The sequence below is a fragment of the Artemia franciscana genome, chromosome 6 (genome assembly GCF_032884065.1).
Source record: "Artemia franciscana chromosome 6, ASM3288406v1, whole genome shotgun sequence".
Taxonomy (NCBI): Eukaryota; Metazoa; Arthropoda; class Branchiopoda; order Anostraca; family Artemiidae; genus Artemia; species Artemia franciscana.
In genome coordinates, this window is record NC_088868.1 from 20,570,277 (window position 1) to 20,585,520 (window position 15,244).

The 15,244-nt window shown below is 37.4% G+C and overlaps 1 protein-coding gene across 1 annotated transcript in view; it reads left to right on the forward strand.

Annotated features, from left to right (window-relative positions):
* Nucleotides 1-2,918: 2,918 nt before the first annotated feature.
* Nucleotides 2,919-15,244, forward strand: part of LOC136028171 (uncharacterized) — a gene marked incomplete in the record, with an annotated part of 66,270 nt that continues 53,944 nt past the window's right edge. The window contains 1 exon segment of the mRNA XM_065705860.1: nt 2,919-3,138. Coding sequence (XP_065561932.1) covers nt 3,094-3,138 — 45 coding nt within the window.

The following is a 15,244-nucleotide window of genomic DNA, read 5'->3' on the forward strand; positions in this document are numbered from 1 at the left end:
CAGGTGATCGGATCTCAATTAAATTTGATATTTAGAAGGATATCGTGGCTCAGAGCTCTTATTTTAAACCCGACCAGATCTGGTGACATTGGGGGGGAGTTGGAAGGGGGAGATCTAAAACTTGAAAAACACTTAGAGTGGAGGGATCGGGATGAAACTTGATGGAAAAAATAATCACGAGTCCTAGATACATGATTGACATAACCGGAACGGATCCGCTCTCTTTGGGGTAGTTGGGGGAGGGGTTAATTCTGAAAAATTAGCAAAAATGAGATATTTTTAACTTACGAACGGGTTATCGGATCTCAATGAAATTTGATATTTAGAAGGATATCGTGTCTCAAAGCTCTTATTTTAAATCCTGAATGGATCTGGTGACGTTGGGGGAAGTTTGGGGTGGGGAACCTAAAATCATGGAAAACGCTTAGATTGGAGGGATCGGATGAAACTTGGTGGGAAAAATAAGCAAAAGTCTTAAATACGTGATTTACATAATTGGAACGGATCCGATCTATTGGGGGGGGGGTTAATTCTGAAAAATAAGAAAAAATGACGTATTTTTAACTTACGAAGGAGTGATCGGATCTTCATGAAATTTCATATTTAGAAGGACCTCGTAACTCAGATCTCTTATTTTAAATCTCAACCGGATCAAGCGTAATTGGGGGGGGGCAGTTGGGGGGGGGACCGGAAATCTTAGAAAATACTTAAAGCGGTGAGATCAGGATGAAACTGGATGGGAAGAATAAAAACCTGTCTAAGATACGTGACTGACATAACTGGACCGGATCTGCTCTCTTTGGTGGATGGGGTAATTTTGATGGATAGGGGGGGCGTAATTTTGAAAATTGAGGTATTAGTAACTTACGAAAGGGTGACCAGATCTTAATGAAATTTGATGTTTAGAAGGATCTTGAGCTTTAAGGTTCTTATTTTAAATTCCGACCAGATCCTATGACGTTGGGGGGAGTTGGAGGGGGAAACTGGAATTCTTGGAAAACGTGAAAATTGGGTATTTTTATCTTACGAATAGATGATCGGATCTTAATGAAATTTGATTTTTAGAAAGAATTCATGTCTAAGAGCTCTTATTTCAAATCCCGACCAGATCGTTTGACATTGGGGGGGGGAGTTTGAGGGGGAAATCTTGGAAAAACACTTGGAGTGTAGGAATCGGGATGAAGCTTGGTGGATAGAATAAACAAATGTCCTTGATCCGTGATTGACAGAATCGTACTGTATTCGCTCTCTTTGGGGGAGTTGGGGGGAGGGGTTCAGTGATTTGGCGAGTTTGGTGCTTCTGGACGTGCTAGGACGATGAAAATTGATAGGCGTGTCAGGGAGCTGCACAGTTTGACTTGATAAAGTCGTTTTCCCAGATTCGACCATCTGGGGGGCTAAAGGGAGAGGAAAAATTAGAAAACATTAGGTATTTATAACTTACGAGTGGGTGATCGGATCTTAATGAATTTTGATATTTAGAAGGACATCGTGACTCAGAGCTCTTATTTTAAATCCTGACCGGCATTAAGCCTCTTATTTTCCTTTTTAAATCAATCTATTCATTCATAGAATTTTGGTAGAGCTCATACCATATGATCTCTTGGCTCTTAGCTCTTCTCGCCTCGTCACAAGTGCCATATGAGCTCTTAGCTCTTGTTTTGCTGCAAGAGCCTCTCGGTGAATAAGGCAATGAGTAAAACTTATATGATTATAATGAACAGCTTGAAAAAATGGTTTAAAACCAATATTTTTGCCCGTCATCACTCTTGCACCATCGGTTTTCGGTTTCAGTTTTCGGTTTCTGATTGTTTCGGTTTTAAGAGATTGAGAAAAATAAACCTACATTTTTTATAAAGTTCTATAACATCTTCTGTTTTATAGCAAATTTATACAAGATATTATAATGATCGGAATAGAAATGCCGGTATAAACAGTCTTTCTGAACCAGAAGATTTTATGATATATTTATCTACGATGATTGTTATTTTTCTTTATAACAATAATTTTACAAGTTAAAAAAACATGTTTTGTTGAATTGTATTTTTACCCCTCACGACCCCATAATTTTGCTACGCGACCCCAAATGGGGTCGCGACCCATAGTTTAAGAAGCCCTGTAGTAGAGGGTTAAAAGAACTTGTTCCTAGCGTTAACCGTGGAACTTTGTCTAAATATATATCATGCATTGTTTTTTAATTATTTTAACAATAAATTTTGTACAGAATGTTAAGGATAATTAAAGATCGCGTTAGGTGCAAAAATGCACACACGGAAGCGGGGCTCATGGGGAGGGGGATTCACGGTATGATAAACGGTGATGCATAAACCGGGGTCTAATTTAGTACAGAATAAAATAATTGTTCATATTATTAACACTGAAACCCTTTTGATCATACAGATAAAAAAAACTCCTGTTCCAAGCTTAAATCTTTTCTAATTTCAAAAAATTATGCCTTAAATCTTCATTCTGATTGGTCAAAGTGAAGATTTATGCTTGAAAGTTTTCAATAAATTTTTATGTAAATGCCAAGGTTTATTCGCCCTTTTAAATCGGTCTCTTCAGATATGGCCAGTGGATAGTCTTACTAGGCTAATTGACTCAGCTTCATAGTAGCCTATTGTCAGGAATTAGCGTAAGATTAAAGTCCTTAGGCTTAAAGGACGAGAATATTTGCACTAAAACATTAAAAATAGTACTTATTTTCTCTCCTGGGAAGTCATCTTTACCAATTCACGCCATTTCCGAAGATCTTCTAGATTTGCCCAGAGTCCCTAACGTCTTCTAGGGCTGAGAACGTGATGGAGAAATTAAAACACATTCTTCCATATGTTCTCCAACAATCGGAAACGTGCGCCTCAGAAAATATCGACCAGTCTGTATTTTTACAACTTTTTCTTCAAAGAAAACCGGTTTTGATCACAGATGCCTGCCTGTGTCATAACGTTATAAATGAGTTTGGTGTAATTGTATTGCTTCTGGATTTCTGATAAGAAAACTTTTGAGCAGTCCTTATCGGTGAAAAAGCTGTGATATAATTACTAATTCATTATATAATACACGTGCTATGCTGACTGGTTGAAAAGAGTCGATATGGTGTTCTTAGGATTAATAATTTCGACTTTCTTGACCTGTCTAGTAAGTAGGCTAGGTTGAACATTTAGGCCTATGTTGTAAGTACAGACTAGTCTAAGCCTAAACTATTATGTAGATACATTATTTTGAATTTATACACAACATTTTGTAAATTGTTCCTTTACTCGACCAATTCGCTGGCTAAAAAGATAAACCTACCACTCGGTTCGCCTTTTAACGCTGTTTCCGAGTATACTAATCGCCAGCCCTTGCAAATAAGTCTTGGATCACCCCCTTTCTAGTCATTAATCGGGCTGATAGCCCAAGAGCTTTTTTTTGCAAGCTGGAAAGTGGAACCGACTTAGCTTTCCATTACTGCTACTACTGCTAATAACTCACTTTAGCACTAAGCCGCCTTAGACCAACACAGCTGCGCAGGCTCCTCCTCCAACCTAATCTATTCAAGGCTTCCCTCTTTACACCCTCCCAAAAAGTTCCCATTTCCTTTAAATCTTTATTTATGATATCCTCCCAATCCAGACGAGGACGACCCGCTTTCCGTGTAGCCCCAGACGGTTGGCCAAAAAGGAAAATCTTCGGCAATCTGTCATCTTTCATCCGCAGAACATGGCCTAGCCATCTCAACCTTTTTTTCATTATAGCCCTAGAAAGCGGGATTTAACCACATTTTTCGTACAACCTACTGTTTGAAATACGGTCAGTCAGCCGGGTACCCAGGACCATCCGTAGGTAATTTCTCTGGAAAATATCTAATAAATTTTCATCTGCTTTTTGGAGCGCCCATGCTTCATTAGCTTTCCAATGTTGATTTCTATTATTCGCCACCAGCGGATAGTTGCCAGACAGAAGAAAAAATTGGACAGAATTGGAAAGCGAGTTCAGCCAGGTAGTGGAAAGTGTTTTAGCTAGGATTTTTGGTGCTAAGTCCAAACTATTTTGCTCATGACTTAAATAAAGCTTCCAATTTTACCTTTTACCTATATTATTATCAGTTACTTCAAGAAATTATTAGTACTTTGAAAATCTTGCAAGATAGCCTAATGAGTGATACCAATTTTAACACCGGCTTGCATACACAAGTCGATTATGACAATGGAAACTTGGTCAATTTATAAATGAATTTTTAAAAAATTGTTGAAAAAAACCAAATAAATCAGCACAAAAAATCACTAAAATTACAATCGACCAACATTCGAGTGTTATTGGGCAACTAACCGGTTTCATTTTCACTAGCCTGTATTATAAACCAGCTCCGCTTTAAATAGTTTTATCACGACTTTTTTCAAGATTGCCACTAATGAAAAAGAAAATCACTAGATTCTTGAAAGAAAATAATCCGAAGCAAAAAAGGTCACTAGATACTTGAAAAAAACCCCCACTAAATCAGCACAAAAAATCACTAAAATTACTATTTAGTAGCTTCAATGGGCAACATGCTTTTGTCTTTAGAAATTGCCGGTGTCAGTTACTTCTTTGCTTTTATCGATATGATTATTTTTTTTTAGCATGTCAACACAGAGGCACCAGCGAAGGAGTATTGTAACCCCCCCCCCCCTTGCCGCAAGTTCTTAAAGTTCCATTATTTTGGTGTTTATACTTTTTCTAAAGGGAACATCCCCAAAATTATGAAAGAATCGTCAAACTCTCCTTTGCATTTTCCTCAATTGGCATACTTGGCTTATCCCACCGATCTTGTGAATCATGACTAGTGGTGGTCTAACCAATATGTTTACTTTTCTTATTATAATTTTTTTTTTTTTTGTCCATTCTAAGCCCCGAAAAATCAGAAACCATTTTCTTTTTATGGTAATTGAGCTAGTATAATATCTGGACTACCTGCTAATATTTGAAGAATATTCTTTAGAGTAAGCCTATTTTCATTGAAAAATGATGATTTCCTCACCCCTAGATTTGGAAAAATGCATTTGGCAAACCAACAACCAAATTTCGTGAATGGATGCCATTGTGCACGTATATCAATACAAACAAGTGTCAATGGTGCTCTTCGTAAAAGTGTTAGGTTTGTAATGACTTTTCTAAACAACGCTGAAGATAAATTAGTATTTTTTGAAATGTAAAGATAGTAATTTATCCCTCCCCTCCTCTCCCAACTCTCCACTAATGGACATTCCTGAAAATTTTAGAGGGTTTTTGTTCTAAATAAGGATTCCCATGCCGCGAAACGCCTCAAATAATTACGAAATTATGAAGATATGATAAAATTTTTCTGACTGAAAGTAAGAAGCAACATTAAAACTTAAAACTAACTGCAATTATTCATATATGAGTGGGACTGCCCGCTTTAGAATCTTTTGCTCTTTACGCTGAAGTTTTTAGTATTTAAAAAAAGTTTCTTATTCCAATTAAATGGACCTTTATGTTTCAGAAGTTGTTCTTAAAGCATTGACAAAAAGTCAAAATTTAATGTAAAGAGCGAGGGATTAAAGAGAAGGCAGCCTCCTCATATGCGAAAAAATCTCTGCACGTTTCAAGTTTATTGTTTCCCCCTACTTTCAGTTGAAAAAAACTTGTTCTTTTAATTTAATTTATGATTGTATTAAAATAATGTCAGGAAATCCAACTCCCTCTCCATGAAAAATTTCACCTGGAAAATTCCCCCATGGAAAGTTCCTCCCCAGAAAATTCCTTCTGGACATCTCCCTCCTCGCTTAAATTTCTTCTCGGAAAATTAGCCCTTCTCAACTCCCCTAGAAAATTCTTCTTAGTTTCATTTGAAAGAAACTTGTTTTTTAGTTAATTTCTGATTTTTTCTTCAATTCACCCTGGAAATTTGCCCTCCTTGAAAAATTTTCCACGAAAATATAGCCCCCCTACCGCCTAAACTTGAGAAATCTCTCTCGGGAAATTCCTCCTGTGGAACCCCCTCCTCCCGGACATTTTAACTCCCCGCTGAAAATTTCCCCGGGATCATTCTCTCCAAATTTAAAAATGAGCAACCAAAGAGAAAGTGAAACAAATAAAATGATTTCCGTATACGAATTCCAAAAAATTATCCTTGGAAATTTTCTTCCTCACAGAAAATTATCCTTTGGAAAATCCCCTCCCGCTCGAAAAATCTCCCTATTTCCCCTAATAACAAATACCATGTCGAAACAGCTGGTAAATTGCATAGCTTACATCCCTTTCCCCGGGAGCTGTGGGAAGTCTTTTCATCGCCAGAGGCACAATTATTGGGCTTTCAACTATACTGAATCAAATGGTTATGGGGAAAAAATCACGATCGGATGTCTTTGGAGAGAAAGGGCGCGTGAGAGGGGGCTAGATACCCTCCAATTTTTGGTCGCTTACAAAAGACACAAGAACTTTTATTTTCCGTTCGAATAAGCCCTCTCCTGTCTTCTAGGCCCGTTAGTTTTAATACAATCATCTTAGAAAAAAATGCATCTTTAATCATTATTCTGGCCAAAAATGCTAAATTCCACATTGTTGCGAAAGGACTGGACCTGTATTACCCTGTTGCCAGATCATCAACGCAGAAAAACGCCCTGGAATTTTCAAAACAAGCCCGAACAAGCCACAAAAAATTTTACCGAAATAATCCACTTTTGAGATTTCACTTTATAGTGAGCGTGTCCGAAAGCTTGTTTTACGTAGAATGCTACATCTGGATGCAGCAGTAATGCTGAATTTTTCCCTGCCGAGCCTTGAGGCAGGTCCTAATATGTTACTGTTCCTTACAGTTTTAGTTTTCCCTCCGAATTTACACCATTCAACAGAGTTTCTGCCTCTCCATACCCCTCCAAAAGCTATAGCCCTATACGAATAAAGCCACGTCCTCATGCCCTACTGCCCTAATAAGTGATATTTTTTTTAATTTGTCACTAAATATTATATTTTCTTTATGTTTATTTCTTTAGAAACCTATTTTAAAGCAAGGTTATAATCTAAAAAGTATCTTAAGCTACGTGGCAGCTAAATATTTTGAACTTTTATGGTTAATATAGACGTTAAGATTTTTCACTGAAAACCTTTTTTTCTCTTGTCACCTAGTTTTAATGGACGCGGTTCTCAGCTAATTCTTAATGCATTGACTTAGTAATACAACAAAAACAAACTTCACAAGTAATAGAAAATGCAATAAGATCTCTTCAATAAGCATAACTAGAAATACACAGGCTTAATTACTTCTTTGGATAGAGAGGTAAAATGCAAAATAAAAAAAAAATTAATTGAAGCTTGAAATTCTGTAACGCAAAGGAAAAAAAAAACCTCAAGAGAATCAACTTAATGATTAAAAAGCTCTCAGTACTTTTGGTATATTTTCTTAATCCCTCAAGTAAGAAAAATAAAAAATAATTTCTGGGAAATGAGATATAATGGACAGCTTTTGACAAAAAAAAGTGCTACAACACCTGAAATACCAATATATTGAACGAACACGAGTAACTTTTGATTTAAAAAGCTAACTGCAAGCTAGAAATTCAGCATTATCACCTTAGGAAAAATATGCATATCAAAGGCTGATTATTTTGTAATACAACATTTTGGTTTTTAGATGCAGCTTATCAATCGATTCTTCTTCTACCGACAAGTACAATTAGATAACTAAGTTTCCGAGGAATTTTTTTTAGCGATTTTTTTAGCGCTCAATCCTTCAAAGTATGGAAAAATCTAAAATTTTTATTTCATACGAACTTCCATTTTTTCAGAAGCTTGAAGTAATCTGAAAAAATTAATAAATAAAAGATGCTTTAAAAGTTGACAGGGTCTTTTGAAACTTCCTTTGTTGACTTAACATATAATTATATTGATAGAACGATGCATCAGTACGCTTAAACGACGTCTCAAGCTAACTTTGAAATCAATGCGCTGAGAACTAAACAATATTTGAAACTCGAGAAATACTCGCTTTGTGATTTCTCTAAAATCCCTCAAACTCAGTCACTCTAAAATCAGGCTGCTCTCAAGTCGAAAGAATTCAGACTCATTAATTCCCATTTATAGCGTTATTGCTATCTTAACCAGTAATAACTAAAGCAAAAAAGCTCATATTCACCATTTGACTACATTTGGTGTATTTTATTAACTTCAATTTTTCCGATTCTCACACCTAAGGTCTCTGGATTTAACGACAAACTCATTTTCCTTCTCTACCGTGGGTTCTAACTAGGCCTTGTTCTCCTAGTTCCCAAGTAGCAGAAGAGCTCTCTCAAGTTTCTAATGAAAAAAAAAAATAATACAAGAGGATTAAAATAAAACTTCACTGGACATGAAAAATGCACATTGATATTTTGCGAAATCTTTTGGAAAATAAGAAAATAGCATTAGAAAAGCACATATCAAGTAGCTTACTCAGGTCTTTACTTGATACCCCAACACCGACTATACTGTAAATTAATTTCTCTTTTACTATTTACGTGGAAAAGAATCAGTCCGTGGAATATCCTACTGCGAGACTTTTGAAATCAAAGAACATGTATTAAGACTCAAGATCAGAGTCAAAATCAGAGAGACGATTTAATTGTGGTTGCTGCTATTTTAGATGAAAGCTAAAGAAAAAGACAATGGGGCCATTTCCCAGCCAAGCCCTCGAGGCAGATCCTTCTATGATTTTATTCTCTACAGTTTTAGTCTTCCCTCCAAATTTGCACCCTCCTACCGACTTACTGCCTCTTCATACCCCTGTGAAAACATTAGCTTTTATACCCCTCCAAACTCCAACCCGAAGATTCCTATTTTTGGCTCCACTGAAGGAGCTCATTTTTATATGGATTTCACAGAATCTGAAGAATTCCGATATTTCTTTTTCTTTTTTAAAGAGACCGATGGTTTCTTATTTAATTCCTATTCGTACCTTCAGGTACAAATTGAAAAAATACCAAATATAAAAAATAACAGAATATGGAATATTGAACTCTTTTGCTGGATTTTACACGTTTTTTGTTGGAAAGTTAACATATTGTTGAAGATCACACTCATTTGTTCGATTTTAAACCTTTGTTGAAAATTCAACAAGAATTTTTTTTTAGCAGTTGGAATTTCAACGCATTTTCTTGTTGGAAATCCTGCTCAAGCAGCTGCCTTGAGAAATTTGAGGCAATGCCACTTTACTTCTTCCTTTTGATGACTTGTCAGGTTAGATCTTTCAAGCTCCAAAAGGAACTCGTATCCGTTGTCAACCTGGGCTGTAGGAAGGTAATACATTTCCAAGTCCATGTTCACTGTTAATGACACTGCAGACCTGTGCAGCTGCCTTCTCATGAAGCAGCCTTGATAAATTTGAGGCAACGCAACTTTACTTCTACCTTTTGATGACTGGTCAGGTTAGATCTTTCAAGCAACAAAAAGAGCTCGTATCCGTAGTCAACCTGGGCTGTAGGAAGGTAATAAATTTCAAAGTCCATATTCACTGTTAATGACACTGCAGACATGAGCAATGTTTTCCTCAGACAACAAACTCTTAGATTTTCAAATAAACGAAAGGGATCTGCGTTAGTGTGTTGGAAAAGGAGGTTAACTCTCTGGAATTTGGCCAATAATGGCTTCAAGAAAACAATATATGCCTTATTTCGTTCATCGAGGTACATGTCATGGAGCTTTCGGGCAGTGTAGCGACTTTCCTTTTCCTTCGCTAACCGAAAGTTTGCTGACAAGTCCGAATACTCCTCGATTATGCGAACGACTACTCTATATCGAGACAGCCAATGGGTATTGGAAGGAGCAATACTTTTCAACGGGTTATCCCCATCGCTTATGAGTTTGAACATTTGCTGATATCCCCCTCTTCGTAGCGGACTAACGTTAAACCACTTGTAAGTCTCTGAGAGCATGAACTCTAAATTGCTTGGAAGCTCTACAACAGCCTCAAAATCACACAAATATAGAGAGGGACATACACATTTGAAGAGTTGGAGTTGAGGCAACCCGTCATCTCGCAATAACGGGAAAAACGAATGGTTCCCACCACACATGTTGTTCGCTCCATCTGTCCCGATACCAATCAGATTTTTTTAGGGGAATTCCACATGAAGCTAAGAATTCTTTCAGTTCTCGATGCAAAATCACAGAAGTGTTCGAAGGTACTTCGACCATGCCCAAAGTAGCACAAAGAACTTTCTTCATCTCGGGGCTATAGTACCTCACACAAATACACATAAAGTTCATGGTGGCAACATCAGTCGATTCGTCCAGAATGAAAGAATATCCGCTGTCACCAATATCAACGACAGTCTCTTGGAGACTCTCTGGTCCAAGAATATTCTTGATAAGGGCTGAACATTTTGTTCTCTTCAGTTTCATTGCCTTGGAAACTGGTCCAGGAAAAAAACCCTCGATAATGGTGAAATTACTGATTTTCTTCTTCTTCTCTAGTGAATTGTAGGGTATAGTTAAACTTTTCCTTAAATCGGTTCGCTTTCTTTCCTCGAAAGTTTTGTAAAATAATGAACTTGAACTTGAGAAAAAATTTATTAAAAATAAAATAATAAATATTATTCTTTGGAGTAAAAAAAAAAATCCCCAAAAAAGCCACATTAAAAAACAAGAAGGCCAGTTTCCCGCCCCAAGCCCGTGAAAAAAAACGCAAGCCCCTGCCCAGAAAAATAAGCCACTGGGGCTTGAAACAAGCCAATCTGGCAACAGTGCTCTATTATAGGATTCTCTGATACACTGACTCTGGTGATGTGATTTTCATTAGGATCGCTTGAATTTTAGGAATATTTTACCGCTTAATGAGTTTTACATCTTTGGAATCAGCATAAAACGCCAATTATTTTAATTTATTAATTGTTACAAAAATTCTTTGTTTTAGAGTTTAGATTACTATTGGGCCAAGTCGCTCCTTTCTTGCAGTTCATTACCCCAAACTTTAAAAGAAAAAGTTTTTACTAAAATATCCGTTTTGCCATAATTAGCTTTCTGGATAATCTAATTCGCTTGGTTTTTTGCACTGTATTACGAAAAGTCACAGATTCAGAAAAAATCACCAGTTTTTGAAAAAAATTGCTAAAAATCGCTAATAAGAAAATCAGTAAGCAATAAAAAAAATCCCTACAAGTAGTGATAAATTTACTAGGGTGGCAATCCTGATTTTTTTGCCGCTAAGACCCGGCTTGTGTGAGAAAAGGTCTCTACTGTATAGACAAACGTTTGCTGATTTTGTGGGGGAGGGGGTGCTTTGGCTATATTTGGTACTGTTAACCAACTATTGATGAGAAACATGCACAAAACAATTCTGAAAAACCAGAAAATAAGCAAAAATTCGTGTATCGTCTAATATAGGGATGCATTAAGGCCTATTAGAAGAGGCTAAAAAGAACAAAAACCAACACGATGAGTTAATTTTTATGTATAGCCCTCCCAGGCATCAGGGTAGGTATAATAATCATTGCCCCTGCAATCGTCGCAGATATGCAACTAATATGTAATTTTTTTTGCCTCCCTTGTAGGGACTGGCTGTAACCGAACATTTATAGGTTAGTGTTTGCTTATTTTGTGGGTTTGCATTGTGGTCCTAGGATTTGGCCCTTGTGGTCTGTGGATATTTCTCGTCAACAGTTGGTTAATAGCGATGCCAAATGTAACCAATTTGATTAAACACACCATAAAATCAACCAACGTTTTTACATAGCCTAGGGCTATACCAAGGCATTAGGGGGATGGGGGCTAGGATGCAATAAGGTGAAGTTGCTGAATAGTTGCTTTCCAAAAGTAGACACGCTAGAACAAAAAGAGAGGCAATTTTAGTTTGCTAATTTAATGCTCTGTCTATGTTTAAAGCCAAGTTTGAGTCAATTCACCTTCATCTCACCCTCTGATGGTCCCATGTATAACGCCAGGCTATGTAAAAAACTAAAGAAATAAAAAAAAAATAAATCACCCATTCGTAAGTTAGAAATACCTCATTTTTTCTAATTTTTTCGAATTACCCCCCACCCCAACTCTCCCAAAGAGAGCGATCCGGTCCGGTTATGTCAGTCACGTATCTTGGACTAGTGCTTATTTTTCCTACCAAGTTTCATCCTGATTTCTTCACTTCAAGCCTTTTCCAAGATTTCTGGTCCCCCCCCCCCGACTCCACCCAATAACACTGCATCCAGTTGGGATTTAAAATAAGAGATCTGAGTTACAAGGTCCTTCTAAATATGAAACTGCATTAAGATCTGACGACTCCTTCGTAAGTTAAAAATACCTCATTTTTTATAATTTCTCATAATTAACCCTCCCCCCACAACTCCCTCAAAGAGAGTGGATCCGTTCCGGTTATGTCAATCACGAATTATTTTCACACCAAGTTTCATCCTGATCCCTCCACTCTAAGCGTTTTCCAAGATTTTAGGTTTCCCCCTCCAACTCCCCCAATGTCACCGGATCCGATCAGGATTTAAATAAGAGCTCTGAGATACGACGTCCTTCTAAATATCAAATTTCCTTAAGATCCGATCACCAGTTCATAATTTAAAAATACCTCATTTTTCCGAATTAACCTTTCCCCCTCACTCCTCCTAGACGGTCGAATCGGGGAAACGACTATTTCTAATTTAATCTGGCCTGGTCCCTGATACGCCTGCCAAATTTCATCGTCCTAGCTTGTTTGGAAGTGCCTGAACTAGCAGAACCGGGACCAACAGACAGACCGACAGAATTCGCGATTGCTATATGTCACTTAGTAAATACTAAGTGCCGTAAAAAATAGTAAACTTGCCTTTCTCCCTCCCACAAAGAACTTGAATCTGTCTCAAAGGCAGAAATCGTCCATCAAATGATGCTTCTGGGCTAACTTTGGATAAGATTTGACAATCAGGTCATAATTTCTAAAAAGCATAAATAGGAAATAAGATCTTACTTCCTACAGAACCTCGTTGAGATATGTCATAGATTTCTGATAAATGTCTTAATGACAACAGTTTAGAGACCCACTTACGTTGGATTAGGTAAAGACTCCCAAAACGCCGGATTTAGGCAGTCACTCTTACGTTCCAACAAGTTGGGTCGAGATTCGGCAATCTTTTCCGGTAGTTGTTGCGAAGATAAAGATTAAGAGGCCTTCTCTCCCCTATAGATGCCTTTGTGGCACGGGCAGAGCCGTTCAAAGGGGGGGGAGGGGCAACCCGATCAACTTTTCCGTGTGGTGTGGCTGAGAGGAAGGGGAATCGCCCACTTTAATCATATTTTCCGCTTTGATTCAGCTTTTTTTGCTTACATTTGAGTCGGGAGGGGGGCTGTAGTTCATTTCTGCTTGGGTAACACCAACCCTAGGAATGGCTCTGACCCTTGAAAGGGACAACTAGGTGACTCAATATTGCTTGGAATGAAGTGTAGATGAAATTCGACAATCCCCATGCTGGATACTCAAATAACAATTCAGATACTCATCCTCTTTCTCCTCCTTTTCATAGATCAGATGGGTGTTCGATTTCCCATAAGTGTTACTATTGCATAAGCTCCTTTTTTTTTCAACAAGAGATCCGAAAAATTGTTGTGGTAGATCTTACAGTGACAAAAATTTAAGGAACCTCTAAACCCCCCAGCAACTGTAAAGTGAATACAGATTTCCTAAGGGCGCAACCAGGACCCTTAGTTTTACTTGCGCCCAGTTTGGTTTGTATCCAATGACCCTTCTAATCGACGTCGGTATGACACGAATTTTGACATCTCCTCTCCTTCCCTGGATCCAGACCTCAAAATATGTTAATAGAACATTATCTATTATTTTCCACAAAGTTTGGTTGAGATACGGCCATCTGATGCGATAATGGTCATAATTACACTGATTAAGGTGGGTCTCTTGCTCCAACCACACACAGGAAAGACTGTGTCTAGACACCCAAAAACCCCAACTGGATTACCTACCCTAGCTTTCCGTAAAGTTCGATTGTGCCCGAAAATTCGTCTGGCAAGATGTCCTGATAACTAGGACTTACAAAGCTTCTCCCAAAGAAGCTTCTACAATGCTATGATTTTGCCTCAATATCATTACCTTAACCCATTTTGGCGCAATTTTACGGTTACAGATAAACCGAATATACTCAATATACCACAAATGTGCAAAGTTTTTGCTGCGGTTACCACCGTGGACAAGCAATAGGTATATTACGCGCCAGTACAGTGTTCATCAGTCATCAGTCAAGACCCATCCGTGGGCCAATGTTTTATGCATGTTTTTTTTCTTTTTTTGTGCTCTGTCTGTTTTTCCATTGATATGTATTAAATACAAAGTGTATGACAACCCTTCTTTAAGATTCCTAGTGATAAGATTATGGAACTCCCTCCCTCTTTTTCCCTGCCTTTGACTCGTAACACAGGCGGACTTGTTCAGTTTGCTGCTGGGCCCAATGTGCGTACGAAATTTCAGAAGATTTGATATGAATCGAAAATTTTAGAACATAAACAAGAAAATTCCGGGTTTATTTGGGACATTTTTATCTTACATTCTTCTTACATTTTTCTGGAATATTATTGGATGTTTCGCCCACCTAAGAGAAGCTTTTCTTACCCGTTTTCTTTCCCGTTTTTTTAACGCAAAAAAGTTTCAAATTTCCACCGCTACCGCAATAAGAATCTATGCTATATTCCCCAAAATGAGGGAACAAATCCCCAAAGAAGATGTGATCTTTAGGAACTTAGGCCAGCAATTTTTTTATGTCTGAGAACTATTAAGCAAAGGCAATGATTAATTGATATTTTATTCAATATTACTACTACTGCTACTACTACTACTACTACTACTACTACTACTACTACTACTACTACTACTACTACTACTACTACTACTACTACTACTACTACTACTACTACTACTACTACTACTACTACTACTACTACTACTACTACTACTACTACTACTACTACTACTACTACTACTACTACTACTACTACTACTACTACTACTACTACTACTACTACTACTACTACTACTACTACTACTACTACTACTACTACTACTACTACTACTACTACTACTACTACTACTACTACTACTACTACTACTACTACTACTACTACTACTACTACTACTACTACTACTACTACTACTACTACTACTACTACTACTACTACTACTACTACTACTACTACTACTACTACTACTACTACTACTACTACTACTACTACTACTACTACTACTACTACTACTACTACTACTACTACTACTACTACTACTACTACTACTACTACTACTACTACTACT